The 16,331-nt window shown below is 38.0% G+C and overlaps 2 protein-coding genes across 2 annotated transcripts; one reads left to right on the plus strand and one right to left on the minus strand.

Moving 5' to 3' along the window:
- Nucleotides 1-608: 608 nt before the first annotated feature.
- On the plus strand, nucleotides 609-1,801 carry LOC147511627 (uncharacterized). The gene is made up of 2 exons (XM_086598520.1): nucleotides 609-755; nucleotides 1,013-1,801. Exons 1-2 carry the CDS (start codon nucleotides 609-611, stop codon nucleotides 1,799-1,801), a joined length of 936 nt encoding a protein of 311 aa, XP_086454646.1.
- Nucleotides 1,802-13,444: 11,643 nt separating this feature from the next.
- On the minus strand, nucleotides 13,445-16,071 carry LOC147511628 (double-stranded RNA-binding protein 4-like). The gene is made up of 5 exons (XM_086598521.1): nucleotides 15,998-16,071; nucleotides 15,728-15,905; nucleotides 14,174-14,384; nucleotides 13,742-14,032; nucleotides 13,445-13,494 (listed from the first exon to the last, which is right to left on the minus strand). The coding sequence occupies exons 1-5, from the start codon at nucleotides 16,069-16,071 to the stop codon at nucleotides 13,445-13,447; spliced, it is 804 nt and encodes a 267-aa protein (XP_086454647.1).
- Nucleotides 16,072-16,331: the final 260 nt, after the last annotated feature.

Consider the following 16,331-nt stretch of genomic DNA (forward strand, 5'->3'; position numbering starts at 1 on the left):
AGACCAAGCGGGTAATTATGTAAGAAAGATAAATGTTAGAAAAGATCAATTTGTTGGCAGAGAAGGCTGTGGTGTCAATGTTATCGGAACAACAAAAACCGCTGCTCATAGTGAGGGCGTTCCGATTCCCATGAATGCCGAAAGAAAGCATGGTCGCAGCAGCGAGAGTACTGGTGTCAAATGTGGTCCCACTGATGGTGAAGGAGAAGGGATACCAACAATGGATAAGAGGCAGCGGGGGCCAAGGTATAAAAAAAATGTAGTTGAGGAAGGTCATGTGGAGTATGCTGGTCAAACAGAATTGGAAGAGAACATTCCGCTTTCCATGGCCATGACATTCCCCAAACGGGATTTTTTCGTGCTCCACATGAAGAACTACGCGATTTAAAATAACTTTGAACTGCTGAAGGTGAAAAAGGATTGGGAGAGGATCCAATATGGATGCAAAGGTTCTGATTTGAGTAGCCTTGGGTCAGGTTGTCCATTTCATATGTACTGTAGCACGACTAAAAGATCTTATGATTGGACTATTAAGACACTAATTGACGGTCACAAATGCGGTCGCCATAGGGCGGGATTGTATAATCGTGAGGGCTTAACAAAGGACTATGTATGTGTCCATGATTTGTAGAGGGATGTTGCAAGACGACAAAACTATAAATGCAAGCAAGGTGAAGGCCATTGTTAAACACTGGGAACACGTTAAAGTATCATACAAAGTTGTGTGGAGGGGAAGGGAAAAGGCACTGGCACAGGTGAACGGAATAACCCAATAACCCATAACATTTAGCTCTACCACAACAATTTAATTGTGTTAGCCATATACTTTGTCTTTGTATCCTGAATAAATAGTACTGTATAAGACAAGGTGATATATGTGACCTACAGTACATATATAGGTAATACCAATACATGCATATACTCTGCTGGGGCATCCTAAATGCCTTATGCGAGATAATACAAGGTGATATATGTATACGACATTATAACAAGTATCCACATATATGTGCAGATCCATGGGAGTTATGGACAGTCATACCAGCTACTATCAAGTTATTCTAGCGAGCTGAAGAAAGTTGATCCAGGTTCTTACATTGAGATAAAAAGAGAAGGACGTACCGATAGGTTCAAGTCCTACTTTTGTGCTTATGGGATTACAATTAAGAGCTTCCATAACACATGTAGACCTCTGATAGAGCTTGACGGAACACAATTGAAGGGTATATCAAGAGGTTGCCTTCTATCTGCCATTGCATTAGACGCAGAAGGTCATGTATTTCTTGTTGCCTTCGGTGTTATAAGTGCAGAGGATAATGAAAATTGGGAGTGGTTTCTCCGTTGTCTTGGGGACCACGTCGTCGGTTATGACCGGCCGTTTATCCTCATGACTAATACGCACCAGAGTCTTATCTCTAAGGTCCCCATGGTGTTTCCGAGAGCAAGACATATGTTCTGCATGAACTACGTGTGCAAGAACTTGAAAAGAGCACCACAACATGTGTTCGAGAAGGTGAAAACGGTAGTTTCTTCCCTTCAGCGATGGCATTTCAAGGCAGTGATAAAAGATATCCTGAAAATTAGTCCCACAGTGTACACTTTGTTATCGGATATTCCAGTAGAGAAGTGGGCTTGTTCAGCCTCAGATGTGAAGAGGTACGGTATCATTTACACTAATCACGTCGAGAGTTGGAACAAAATGATTAAGGAAGCGCGGTCATGGCCCGTACAAGCTATGGTGGAGGAAATCAGGCAAAATTTGAATGTACATTTCTGCAAGTACAGAGATATTGTGAGTGAGTGAGCTCTAAGGGGTCAGCTGCTAGTACCTTATGTAGCTGAGACGTTGGCGTATAACATGAAGAAGTCGAGGGAAATGTACGAGCTGCGGTCTTCAACGACATGTTTTATGATTATGACCAAGCAGGGGGGCATCCACTCTGTGAATCTGGAGAGCGGGGATTGTACGTGTATGTGGTTCCAACACTTGGGTATACCGTGTCCCCACACATGCTTGGCCATTAGCGTTGCTGGCCTGCGCCACATTTCATATGTTGATGAGTACTACACAACAAAGAACTGGTTATGTACATATTAGGAGGTTTGGATTGGTATTCCCAGCAAGGAACAGTGGGAAATAAATGAAGAGGATGACCGCATTCTTCCTCATGAACTGAGGCGCAAACCAGGTTATCCCCCAATAGAGAGAATCAAGATCCCACCACCGCAAAAGGGTCCAAAACAGAGGAGGTGTTGCACGCTATGCAACCAACATGGCCACAACATAAGCACTTGCAAGTACTTCATTGATGACAAGGGGGCTAGTAAACGTCTTGCAAACCAGGAGATTGTCGACAAACGGTTCAATATCTGAGTTTTGAGTAGTGCACGCTATATTTTAGGTTTCACTATTTCTGTTGTCACGCAAAAAATCAGTCGAAATTATACTGCATCATTGTATTTGTTTTGACTATGGCTACAACATGATCTAGAAACTTATTTTGAAGGCATTATCACATAGCGAAAAATGGTATCTAGATATCAGCGTTATGTTGTCTTACACCTACGTGTTGGTGTCGCCTTATGAACAATTTTAATTACTGCAATTGTATATGTTTACTAAAAGTTACAACCCAAGTTACAAGGGTGGAGTTACAAGTTGGGAAATTCAACGAGTTGACCACCACCTCCTTCTGACGTTACTTGCAAATGGCCCCACCTAATTTATTGAACAGACCCTTTATTAAATTTTGAACAGTTTTCCCTAAGCCAAAATCCCCAAGGAATCCGAATCCCCAATTGGATGCATTGCCGCATTCTTCCTCCTATTCCCTAACAAACCGAAACTAATCATGAATTATGATGGAAAGTTGGTTGGTTGAGGAAGTTCCAGACCCCAAACTGGAGCAAAGTGTGGTTGTTTTTGTGCTGGGTTTATCCATCAAGAAGGGACTTTAACTCAACGAATCGACTAACTGCAGTACAAGATAGAAACAAAGTGCTCTTCGGTTTAGGGAAGTGGAAGTGGTGAACAATTTTAGAAGACAACAAATTGACGAAGAGGGAACATTCATTAGTTTAGACTAACTACAAATGTTTGGGTTTTCAGACAAAGTTGCAATCTTTTGTGTTGTTTGTCCTATGTGGTGTACTGGTTGTGCCTCTAATGCAAGTTGGCTATCTTATCCATATCTGTTTGACTATATTATCTTGGGATGTGGGATCATAAAGTTGAATCGTGCTCCTAAAGATTCAGACCAGTCTTTCGCGGTAAGTGTTGGTGGTGTCATTCAGATTCTTGCATGACACACCGTACAATTGCATGATATATATGACACAGTCTTTCTCTACTCCAGTAGAAGTTTGTCTCATAGTTTGAACGAAAGTAGAAATTTAGGTTTGATAACATAACGGAAATGTCAATTACTTCCGGGTCTTCTCTTCCACCAAATCTTCCACCAAATCGAATGGTGCAAACTTTAGAAGAAATATTGTTGTCCATCACTAAGTTGAAGAAGGAAATGAGTCTGGAAGGCAGGATGGAGTTAGATATTCTCTATGGCAAGCTGGATATATTTGTTTGTGAATACGATTTGATGTTGAAAAGAACAGAGGCGGCGGCTGAGGTGGCCCTTGCATAACAGTGCCAAAGAATGAGGTGGGTGGTTTTGTGCTCTCGTAAGAGGAAGCACAAATTAAAACAGCTAAAAAATGTTATACTATATTCATCAGAGGGCACTTCATTAGATAGTTCCTCATGAAAATGTGTAACATGGCAGCCTCTTTGGTGCCATTGGGAAGAAAAGAAGGAAAAGAATTTAGTTTAGTTATGGGGTTCTGTTGCTTGTTTGTTTAATGTTGGGATATTTGTAGATGTGATTGTTACTATCGTTATTATCTGACTAGTTTATGCAAGTGCTAATGTTTTGGGTCCATAACGTCTTCCCTAATGTTTTTCGTAATGTAAATGAGTGCTTCGGAATGTATGCATGTGTTTAGGGTTGAATGTTGTGGTATAATCTTTACTTTCTCTGTAGGAGTTCATTTCATTCATCAACAAGCACTAGGCATTGAATGTTACTATTGTAGTCCAATGTAGTAAACAGGGAATCTCACCACTCCACAGCATGCATTGCAATCTAGTGACACTTTATGACTACTTCCATATGATGTTGTAAGGAAAGTATCCATTACAAATAAGAGACGCCACAGTACAAAAAACGGAATGAAACCCCACAGAAGCAAGATTGGAGACACACTATGAAGAGACGGCAAGTGATTCCCATTCTGCCCAAGTTTTCCTCCAATCAAATGAGGGTTCTCTGAGGAGCAATTGGTAATGGCATCTCCTTGTCGGACACAATTGTAAGAACAGACCTTGTAAGAATATCTTGCGTGCCTAGTGTTGGGATTTCTTTTTCTGATATTATCAGCCCTGGTACCTAAATTGAACTGCATTATGTTCCTATCACTATTAAAAATAGCAATGTCTCTGGAAATTAAATGAACAAAGTTTGGAGAGCGTATAATAATGCATAAATGATGGCTGCGAAAGTTATGAGTATTTTCAAGCCCATTACTCGTTATCAAGTAACCAAGATATGCTATTCAAGGCGTACTCAGCTAGAAACAAATGTTTATTGGGTCTAATGTTTATTCGCAACACTTGCCCATTGACGGCATAGTTTGTTGGACTTGTGATGAAAGGATAATGGAGCAAGAGTAAGAATGTTTCTCACCGTTGGTGTTGGAAGGTACTTATTGTTCTTGTGCTCTCCTTCAAAAGAAGATGCTTCCATTGTAGAGTTATTGGTTTAAGGATGTCGGGTCTTAAGTTCCTAGTCCATGTCTTTTGTTTATAATATGTATGGTAGATCATGATATATGGAACTACTTCGAAATGATGTTGATGTCTGAAAGGGATAATAAGTTGTCTTAAACAAGATAATTATTAAAGTCTAGGCAAAGTAGAAGTAACTGATGACAGTCTAGTACAATGGAATTATTTTGTCCATCCCTGACAGTACACTAGCCAATGGTTGTTGCTAAAATTCGCGCATGGTGAACACACATTCTACCAGCATTTTTTCACCACATTCTCAAATTAGGATTGGGTCAACCCACATTCTATAAGGTCTTTGGCCACCCTATTTCTTAACATGGCCCCAGATCGGCTGAATATTGGGGCATCACCTCGGAGTAATTGATCAACATAAGCCAGTACGAAAACCCCAATGTCTCTAGGATCCTTCTGCTTCTTACAGTCTTGGTATTTGATAATACATGGTCTTTGTAGCTGCGATTGAGGTACACAGTCTTTGTTGTGCATTAAGAGTGCGTACGGAAGTAAGGTATAAATTTTTTCCAGCCGGGGTGTAGGGTAAGCAATAACGTCTGCCAGCGAATCATAAATCAGGCAAGTCCAAGTGCGGAAGTAGAAGACGACCAGTATCCAAAGGTGGTTTGAGAAATTGAAGGCCATCATCAACCCCTTGGACTTGGTGACGTACGGGATGCTTGTGTTTTCTTCGAGCAATTCTTTGAAGGTCAACCTTAGGGACCATGACATGTTAGAAGCAAGTACATCAATATTTTCTTATGTAGTCAAGCTTCGATAGTGAGAGTCTCCCCAATGGTGGCATACAAAGACTCCATGTAGACCTACATAGTTTTTGAAACTATAATTATTCGGAGCATTGTTGAAAAATCTCAGAATAAGTCGGAGAAAAGAAGTGGGTTTTGGGAGACATTACCAGTATCTGTGTATCTGGGATGATAGCGTAGTATTTTGACGGTTCACGTATTGTCACAAAATCATCATACCGTGCAAGTCTGTTGTAGCGCCTGTCTAGAAGGGTCATGCACACCGAAATAACCTTGACCAGGAAACAACATATGGTAAAACCTCGTGATTCTACAAACCCATAGTTATAAACAAGACAAATTGACTATTTTGACGATACAGTAAGTGAAATATTGCGGGAAAGGCCAAAATGTAGCAAGTAGCATTCTACAAACCTCGTGATTTAGCCACTGGTACTGTCTAAGCAACTGGTAGGTGCTCAAGTTTATGGACAACCCCCGACCATAAACCCTGACTGTTAGATCAGCAACATGCCCAGTCTTGAGAGTTTGGTCATACAACCACCAATACACCTGTGCAAGGACTTTTGACTCTGTGCTTTGCGCGGGATTCGGAGGCAGACTATCTCTAGCCAGAACGTTGGAATCAGCTTTATTAATGGCAAACCCACCAACATAACTTCCAGAAGCTTATCAAGACACACTTCAACGGCCCTCTCCTCCCTAGCACTTAATTGATTACAGTCCTTCAACTGCTCAACTTCCGGTTAACTGTCAAGCGTCTTTATATGCACATTGTCGGGCTCCACTTCCATGGTGTCTAGCTGCAAAACATCAGCCACAAAATTAAGGTCATTAGTGGGCTCAGTACTAACATTTCCATTGGTAACCTACGCAAAAGATCCCAATTGTATTAGTTAGTAGGGTCCGTAGTGTGTAACTATGATGTCCCAGTAGGGGAACCTAATGCCCCCAGTCCAAATTCTCTACAACATTCGCATCTGGGACATATTATTTAGAAAGGTCTGTGATAAGAGCCCAAAACTGTAGTTTTAACCTCTTAACAATAATACTTTTAGACCAATTATGCAAGTAATAAATAAGAGTTAATACTGATTACGTACTTTTATGTATTTCAGGTATTGAAGTCAATTATGTGCAGAAATGTGCCACTTTAGCGAGATAAAGGAGCAAGGGTTGGTTGCTAAAAAGTTCTGTGATTAAAGGTCAAGATTCAAGGAGAAAAAGCCTTTGTAAGGCCCGGTCAAAAGCTAAAAAGTCAAAGTCAACGCAGGCAGAAATAATACACATAAGTCAGCAGAACTTCCGAAGGCCATATCTTTGGACTCAGGCCTCGAAATTGGGCCTACCTTATGTCAAAACGACCGGCTCAGAAAGGAGACTTCCAATGGTATAAGCTTTGACCCAATCAGAGGAGCAGAAGTAGTCGAAAAGTCTATTGAAGTCAAAGCTAGCTGAAAAAAGCTCTGTGGACTGAAGAAATTTGGCTTTGGGCTCGATTTTCCGGCCCAAAACATGGCTCCTCAGCCCATGCAGGAAAATGTGGATCTGGTCTCCTCTATTTTCACACACAAAACTTAACTCTTAAGTCATAGTTAGTTTAGATAGAAGGTAGCCATTATAGATAGTTCTAGATCTAGTTTTAAAGTCAATTAATTAGTTTTTCAATTATTGTTTTTAGTTCTAGTTTTTACTTTGCAATAAATTAGTTCGAACAAGTAAATGATTAATTGAGAATCATATTTAGTTTTATAATAAAGTATTAGTTTTTAATTCTGATTTAGTTTATTGATTAAAGTCTTATTTAGTTTTAGTATTGTTAAATTCATAAATTAGTTGTCTTTATTTCATAATTAGTTAATCATAATCTAGTTTAATTATTAAATTCATTAGAATTAATTTCGATATTAGTTGTTATCATTTCATTGTTATTAGTTTAGTTTTGAATTATTGATTAGAATCTTTATATTATTAAAGTTAGAATCTTTATATGATGTCTAGTTTAAATTCATATGAAAATGATAGTTTGATGAATCAAGGTTAAACCTCTATTAGAGGGGTTTGATGAAGCCTTGATGAAAACTTGATTGTGTAGTGTAGAATCGTTGTAAGAGTCTATTCCACTCTAGAAGGTAGTTGATTCGCCATGAGAATGGGTTGAACTTCCTCACATGCTAGTCATTATTTGGTAGAGATTGCCATGATTGATTAGGGATTAGAACGACCAATTCTTATCGTAAGAACATAAGATTTGGATTACAATAATCTATACTAGTTTATTAAGTTGGATTCAAGGTAGAATCAAATTCCCTTAATTCTTTATCTAGATTCAAACCTTAGTATTTATGTCATTTCGTTATTCGTATCTTGTTAGCATAATTTGCATCGTAGTATAAATCCCACCATTACTCTCATTAAACTTTGGATAGACCAATAGTCATAGAAAACATTGAATACTAACGAGCTAGGAGTGGAATGAATCTTTTACTCCACCTCTATTTCAATAGATTCGAGAGTAGAAATAAATCTTTGATAAATCTAGTATAAGTTCAGTTTTAGTTTTACTTGCATTTAAAGTTCATATTCTTATTCGTAGGTAAAACTATTCATTTTTCATTTATCAAATGGCACCACTGCTATCTTAGTTCCTGTTTAGTATTATTTTCTTTAGTATTGTTAGTTTTCCAAAGTCCCATAACCCACCCACCCTTGTTTGATTCTAACTGTGGTCGTTTGTTTCATAACTGAATTTTTCCTCGCAGGACTACACGAAGCGCGACCCACGCCCTACTAAGGCAAAACTCGAGCGCCACCCGCGCCTAAGCGCAAGGAACTTGAGTTTTTAGCTGAGTGCGACCTGCGCCTTGCCAAAGCAAAACTCAAAGCGCCAGCTGCGCTGGAACTTGAGTTTTACCCGAGCCCAGCCTACCAAGGCAAAAAGTTTGAGCCCCCGCGATCGAAGCCTCGAGCTCGAGTTGGACCTGAGCACAACCCGCGCCCTACCTAGGCCTATTCTGAGCGAAAGCGTGACCTGCGCCCTCTACTCTGAACCGCCCGATTTCCATAGGTTCGTTCAAACTTCCATTACTTCAAGTTATTCAGTGTTTCTAACTCGTTATACACACTGAGCATGCATATACAAGATGTTATTCATAAGCGAAGCAAGGAGGCATTCAGGTACTTCTTTCTTCCACACCTCGCATCTCATGTTAGAGGTTCATACTAGCATATCAGGATTGTTAGGAGTGTTCTCATGTTAGTTAAGATTGGTCTTAGCCTTGCATGAGACTAAGGTCAGGTCGAAGAAGAACACCTAACGTAATCAACCGACAACGTCAACAAACACACCTTTCTAGTATACCACTCACTACACCTCTATCTAGCATACCACACACCACACCTGAAATAATGGCTGAAGAAAGAGAGTCTCCTCTTTCTGACTATTACAAAGCTTTGAACGATAGCCCTAAATCTTGCATTGTTTTATCAGACCCAGTGGGGGATTTTCGAATCCCTCCAAATATATTTAATTTGTTACCCGTTTTTCATGGGTTAGACCATGAAAAACCTTATCAGCACATGCGTTGGATTGACCAAGTCCTTACTACATTCCACCATCCTACGGTTGGTGCTGAACAAATTAAACTGAGGGTGTTTCCTTTCACCTTAGCCGATAAGGCGGCGTCTTGGTTAACTGCCCAAGCACCTAATTATGTGGACTCGTGGGCTAAACTTGTTCAACTATTTATGGAACATTTTTACCCACCATCAAGACCCGATGAAATGCTTTCCAAGATTCATTTCTTTTCGGCCAATCCTCATGAATCATTTTCAGGAGGCTTGGAATCGTTTCACCGATCTTCTTATAGAGTGTCCACACCATAACCTCGCGAAAGACACGTTAGTTCGTGCCTTTTTCAAGGGACTGTTACACCACCACAAAGAGGTGCTTGACATAATGAATGGGGGTATTTTCCTCAGTAAGGGAACCTCAAAAGCTTATAAATTTTTAGAAGATCAAACAAAGCGTAATAATAACTAGGGGGTAGTGACGATATCTCCCGTTCCGCTAGTTCTTCTACAACAGTTAAGGCCGCCGGTATGTTTAAGATGAAACCCGATCCTGAACTTAAAAATTTAATCGAATCTCTCACTAAAAAGGTAGAGGCTATTTCTGTTCAACAAAAGCCTATTCCCGTCATGAATGTTAACACCAATCCATATAATTTCTGTTTGAGTCCAGAGCATCCCTACTACTATTGTCCTCTCGCCTATGAACAACAACAATCACAACAAGATAATATTTGTTCCATTAATAGCGAGCCTAACGCAGCTTGGTGACAAAACCCCAACTTCGGTTGGCAAAATAATCAACAACCTCCAAGGTTGTTTAACCCAAATGTTAGGCCAACAAACAATTACAACCAAGCTCAACCGAGGCAAGGGCAAGGACAAGGAAATTATAATAATTATAACAATAATAATTATAATGCTAATAGAGGTATCGTTTCGGTAAATAATAACTATCAAAATCCACTCATTAATAATCAACGTGACATAGTTCCTGTCACACAACCTCTAACAAACACTTCTCCACAACCGGATCATTTTGATACCTTTATGAAATCTCAACAACAAATTTTACAAGCCATCCAACTTTCCTTACGGCAGTTAGCTCAAGAGAAAGTACAACCCAAAAGTGTGTTTCTAGGTCAAGCAATACCTAATCCTAAACCAACAAAAACAGTCTTTGAGGTAAATGGTAATACTAGTAAGGACAATGAAAATATAGGTGAGCTAAATTCCATCATCACTCTCCGTTTAGGCAGAGTGCTTGATAACAATGTAACTATGCCTATAGTTACCCAACCAGTGGTCCCTACACCAGATATTGTACTAGATACCGATGTAGAAACTGAAGATCCTACCCCTGTAGAGGTACCAGTTAAACCACAACCTAAGAAACATAAAAGCAAGGTTAAACATCCGGTTGATCTATACGCTAAATATAGAGAGAAACCACCATTTCCTCAGAGATTACCTATGTGAAACAAGGATACGAATTTTGACGAGATTATGGAAGTTTTTAAAAATCTAACGATAAACTTACCTTTTCTTGAAGCAATTAAAAAGTTACCTCACCATGCTAAGTTTCTCAAAGAGTTGTGCACTACTAGGCGTAAGACAAAGATTCCTAAAGACGCCTTTTTAACTAAACAGTTTCCAACTTTAACGAGAAACAATGGAATCGTTAAGTACAAGGACCTTGGTCGTCTTATGGTACAATGCACTTTAGGAGATACTCACACGACTACTGCTTTATTATTTACTCCCTTATTATTTATATAAACAAATAGGTCTACAGGAAATGCAACCTAGAACAATGATGTTGCAATTAGCTGATATGTCTATCAAGTATCCTAAGGGGATAGTGGAAAACATGCTTGTTAAGGTTCAGAATTTCTACTATCCTGCTGATTTTGTTATCCTCGATATAGAGCACCCTTTCTTTGCAACTGCCAACGCGCTTATAAACTGCCGCAATGGTTCGATGTCCTTATCCTTTTGCCATCTTTCTATTAAGGTCAATATTTTTAAAATGAGCAAACAAGTTCTTGATACGAATATCGATAGAGAGGTTAGCATGATCGAAAGTTTAGCTCATGATTATTTCAAAACCACGTTTTCGGACGATCAGATGCCCAAATTCCTTTCCTTTGGAAGTTCCAACTTCGACACGAACTCCCTGGAAGTCGAGGAAGATTTCCTTTGACTATTTTGCAACTCTTCCTTGCCACCTCGCGAGTCCCACCCTGCCAACATTCTTTCATCCCTTGACACTATGATGGAAGATTAATTTTTCACTCTCTATCCCAGTGATTCTTTTGACCCACCTATTGAGTAATGTCTTACATATCTTAAGGCTTCTGATAAGAGCCCAAAACTATAGTTTTAACCCCTTAATAATAATGCTTTTAGACCAATTATGCGAGTAATAAATAAGAGTTAATGCTAATTACGTGCTTTTATATATTTCAGGCATGGAACTCAATTATGTGCAGAAATGTGCCACTTTGGTGATATAAATAAGCAAAAGGTTGGTTACTAAGAAGTTCTGGGATTAAGGGCCAAGACGGGCAGAAACAGCACACAAAAGTCAGCAGAACTTGTGAAGATCGTATCTTTGGACTCAGGCCTCAAAATTGGGCATATCTTATGTCAAAACGACCAGCTCGGAAAGAGCTTTCCAATTGTCTAAACCTTGACCCAATTAGAGGAGAAAAAGTGGACGAAAAGCCTATTGAAGTCAAAGCCAGCTGAAAAAGGCCCTATGGACTGAAGAAATTGGGCTTTGGGCTCGATTTTTCAGCCCAAAACATGGACCCTCAGCCCATGCACGAAAATATGGATCTAGTCTCCTCCATTTCTATATACAAGACTTAGCTCTTAAGTATCAATTAGCTTAGGTTATAAGGTAGCCATTAGAGTAGCCATTAAACCTTAGTTCTAGATCTAGTCTTTGAGTTTTGAATTAGTTAATTAATTAGTTTCCATTTCATGTTTTAGTTTTATTCCTTGTTTTAGATTAAGTATTTGAATCATTGTTTATCATTGATTAGATAAATAAAATAGTTAGTTCTTATTAAATTTGATTTTATTATTTAATATTATTTAGATATAATTCCAATTCTTGTTATTCAGTAAATTCTTAGTTGTTAATTTAGATTTCAATTATTGTTTAGTTGAATTTAGTAAAGTTAGAATCTTTATATGATGTCTAGTTTTAATTCAATTGGAAATGATAGTTTGATGAATCAAGGCTAAACCTCCATTAGAGGGGTTTGGTGAAGCTTTGATGAAAACTTGATTGTGTAGCGTAGAATCGTTGTAAGAGTCTATTCCACTCTAGAAGGAAGTTGATTTGCCATGAGAATGGGTGGACTTCCTCACATGCTAGTTATAAATTGGTAGAAATGTCATGTATAATTAGGGATTAGAACGACCAATTCTTACCGTGAGAACGTAAGAATTGGATTACAATAATTCTTAAGAAATGTCATGCTGATAATTCTTAAGTTGGATTCAAGGTGGATTCAATTCCCCCCTAATTCTTATTCTAGATTCAAACTTTAGTATTCCGTAGCATTTCGTAGTTGAGTTATTCATATCTTGTTAGTTAAATTTGCATCGTAGTATAATTCGTAATTCTCTCATTGACTTTGGTAGGATTGATAGTCGTAGGAAACTTGAATGCTAAAGAACTAGGAGTGGAACGAATATTCTATTCCAACTCTACTTTAATAGATTCGTGAGTAGAAAACAAATATCTTTGATAAGTCTAGTATAAGTGAAGTTTGTAGTTTTACTTGCGTTTAGAGTTTCATCGCTTTATTCATTAGTAAAACTATCTTTTTACGATTATCAGCTTCTGATGATCTAGACCTGAGAGTTCTAGCTGACACTCATTCATCTTCCTTCACTAATTTTACTCACCTTCCACCTTTTCAACAGAACCTGGAGTTTGCGCTTGACCCTCTTGCTTCTTCTGTGCTTAATGATTTTTTAAATCCTCCTAATACGGAAATAATTTCCAAGGGAAAGGCACTTGATACCTTCATTTTCTGAATGGAGACAGTTTCTACCTACACCATGAATGAGTTTTGTGCTAAACCCACATTCTCATTTCTTCCATACCTTACGTCCAAAACTTATCCATATCCAACATCTCTTCCACAAACATCCATTTTCTCACGATCATAGTTGGGCCTTGAATAGCAGGATTCTGTTCAATGCTGGAGGCAAAAGATATTAATTGTGGATTCTCAACTTATTTTCGTATCTATCATGTAGCCCATAATGTGAAGTCCATTGTTATTTCACGTAGAGGAGATTCTGCATTACAAAACAGGTTATATACAGTGGTAAAAGTATTTTAACCACGGTTTTAAAACTAACAATGGGAAACTAATTGAAGTTAAGAAACTAGAAAAATATGTGCCTAATAGAAATTGCAAGAAAACCATCCCATTAGATGACCTTGTAGCTGCCACAAGGTGCCTACAAACACTTGAATTTGCAGGTGCAAACACAGTACAAACTCAAGACACTTTTGGTTCTTCTTGCAAGGGAGGCCGCTTACTTGAGTTACTTCCGCTAGTACCAGCAGTTGTCACCAGGCCACCAATTAGTCTTTTTTGGTCAGATGTGAAATTTTCATCCTCACCCGTACTACTTCTAGACAAATGTACCAACTTTACTCTTTTTAATGGTTGGACATCCAAATGTATATCTGGGGCATCTCTAATTTGTGCAGATATTTTTGAACACAGAACCATTGGGAACATTAGGTTCTTACTGACTTTGGGCAATGCATCAAAAACTTTCCTGTTGGATTTGATGATTTGAGATAGAAGTGATCCTGCCTCAATACCTGTAAATTACTTCTATAAGCAAACTCAAGGCACTCCAACAAATAGGTCTAATTGCATGATAATATCATCTAAGAGGCAGTTAAAGTAAAATCCATGTAACCACAAATATAATAAACATGAATAAAAACATAAAGAACTACCTAAAATTAACTGGATAATAGAACATGCACCCATTTGTTCTGCCGCCTTTATGCTCCTAGCAGGAGTACCCGTATATGTTTTACCATGGAAATCCAAAGTTGAGATGAACACTGGAATAAGACCATTTGACTGGGCAATTTTATAAATAGACATTTCCAAACCAATCTTCACAACAAATTCATTAAGGATGGATTTGCAATAGGTCATTTCCTGCAAGAGTGACAAAAACAAATAAAAATATATAACCTAAGTTAAATTGGCATGGATACGTGTGTCCGTATCCGACACAGATACGAAGTGTCTGACACGGCAAAATATAAAAACTTGAGGTATATCACATACAATGTTTCCACGGACATGTGGACACGTACCCGACATATATTATTTCTAAAATATGGCGTGTCCATGTACCATAGTATATAACTGTATAACAACCCCCAAATTATACAAAAATAAATAAATAAAGCATAAGATTACAAACTGGAAAAACTCAAGCTTGCGTTGACAATGTTGAACATCAACATTTTGCTCTCCCTCAGTATCGCTGAGGTAAATTGAGAAACCGCTTACTTTAAAGGGTCCAAACATAGTTTCAAAGTTACTCACAAATTATACTTCATTGCAACAATAATGTAGAAAAATAAAACTGTAAGGAAACAGTGAAAAGTTACAAGCCAAAAGACCACAAAAAATTCAAATAATACCATCTATTTTCATTAGGTGGTTACCAACCTAATATTCTTCTAATGAAAACAAATGAATTCAAGAAGGAAAAGATGATAGGTATTATTATAAGGTAGTCTAACTGTATAATCAACAATCACAAAAGAAAAATGGCATGATAGCAACATACTGACATAGTACTAACTACAGTATACTTGGAAGCGAATTCAACAGCAACATGGCTTCATTAAAATAACTTGCATAAGAGGAAAAAGTAGAACAAGCTTTAACATAATAGTAAAATTACTCAGCAAACCAAAAATAGTTCAAATATTAGTTCAATTGGAACCACTGATTATTGTAACATTAACTAGAAGAGTATTTACAAGCTTGCATAGTTGCATCTGAGCTTTATTTTTATCACTTAAAACAAAATAGCTCCCATAAAAGTAATAATTCACATGGACATAAATGTGATCTTTCTTATGACAAGGTGTCTCATGTTAACGTATATATCATAACTGATTACAAAGTATATGTCAGGTTAGAATAACAGAACATGATATATATTACAGCATAACTATATCAAATAGCATAAGTAAGTCTTAATTAAATCAAGTCATAACATAACTATGACTTGGACATGTCCTTCTTCAATTATAGTTAAAACTTTTCTTCCTTAATCCCATTTATTCCCCTAAAGTGAACACACCCAAGACCTTGATACCAACCTCCCAAGTCTTGACCAGTAGGCCACTGGACGACACTATGATTTGGATTTTGGACATGTCATCCAAGTGAAACAGTCTATTCGCCATATAACATGAGTGTGCACACGCACACGCACACGCACACACACACACACACATGCATGCATGCATGCAACACACCTCATCTATTATATCTATTATTGGACATCCTTCGTCTTTGACCTTCTTCAATATAGATTCCAGAGCAACTTTAGCAGCATTTTGTTCTGCCTCTTTCTTATGTAGAAATGTCTCAACTGACATATAATATACCCAATCAACCGAAACAGAAGATCTAAATTGTGGCACATTTTCAAAGCTTTTAGTCGTATAGGTCAGAAGTGGTAGTTTGGATTATTGAGCATACTCTTGCAATCGGTTCTTATGCATGCATTCATCTGGAATACCTACACACATAGTACAAAACTATCAAGATATGGGTGCTTGAACAATGTAAAAGTTGAGAATGTACCACTTGTGTCCATCATGACTTCAATTAGACCACGGGGTGTTCCCAATGAGACAAAAAAATAAAATCCATGTCAACAACTCGTGCCTTCCTAATCAATCTAAAAGAGCATGGCTCCTGTCTCTTATTTTAGAGTGGAGAGTGGTGTTTTTTTTATTATTTGGTGAAAGAGGAGGGCTTTACTTTAGGGTTTATTTTACCCTTTATTTTAGGGTTGAGAATGCAGAGTGATTTTCTTTTTGTCCGTTTTTTTTTTTTTTTACCTATTTCTTTTTG

The sequence above is a fragment of the Coptis chinensis genome, chromosome 3, assembly GCF_015680905.1.
Source record: "Coptis chinensis isolate HL-2020 chromosome 3, ASM1568090v1, whole genome shotgun sequence".
NCBI classification, from domain to species: Eukaryota; Viridiplantae; Streptophyta; class Magnoliopsida; order Ranunculales; family Ranunculaceae; genus Coptis; species Coptis chinensis.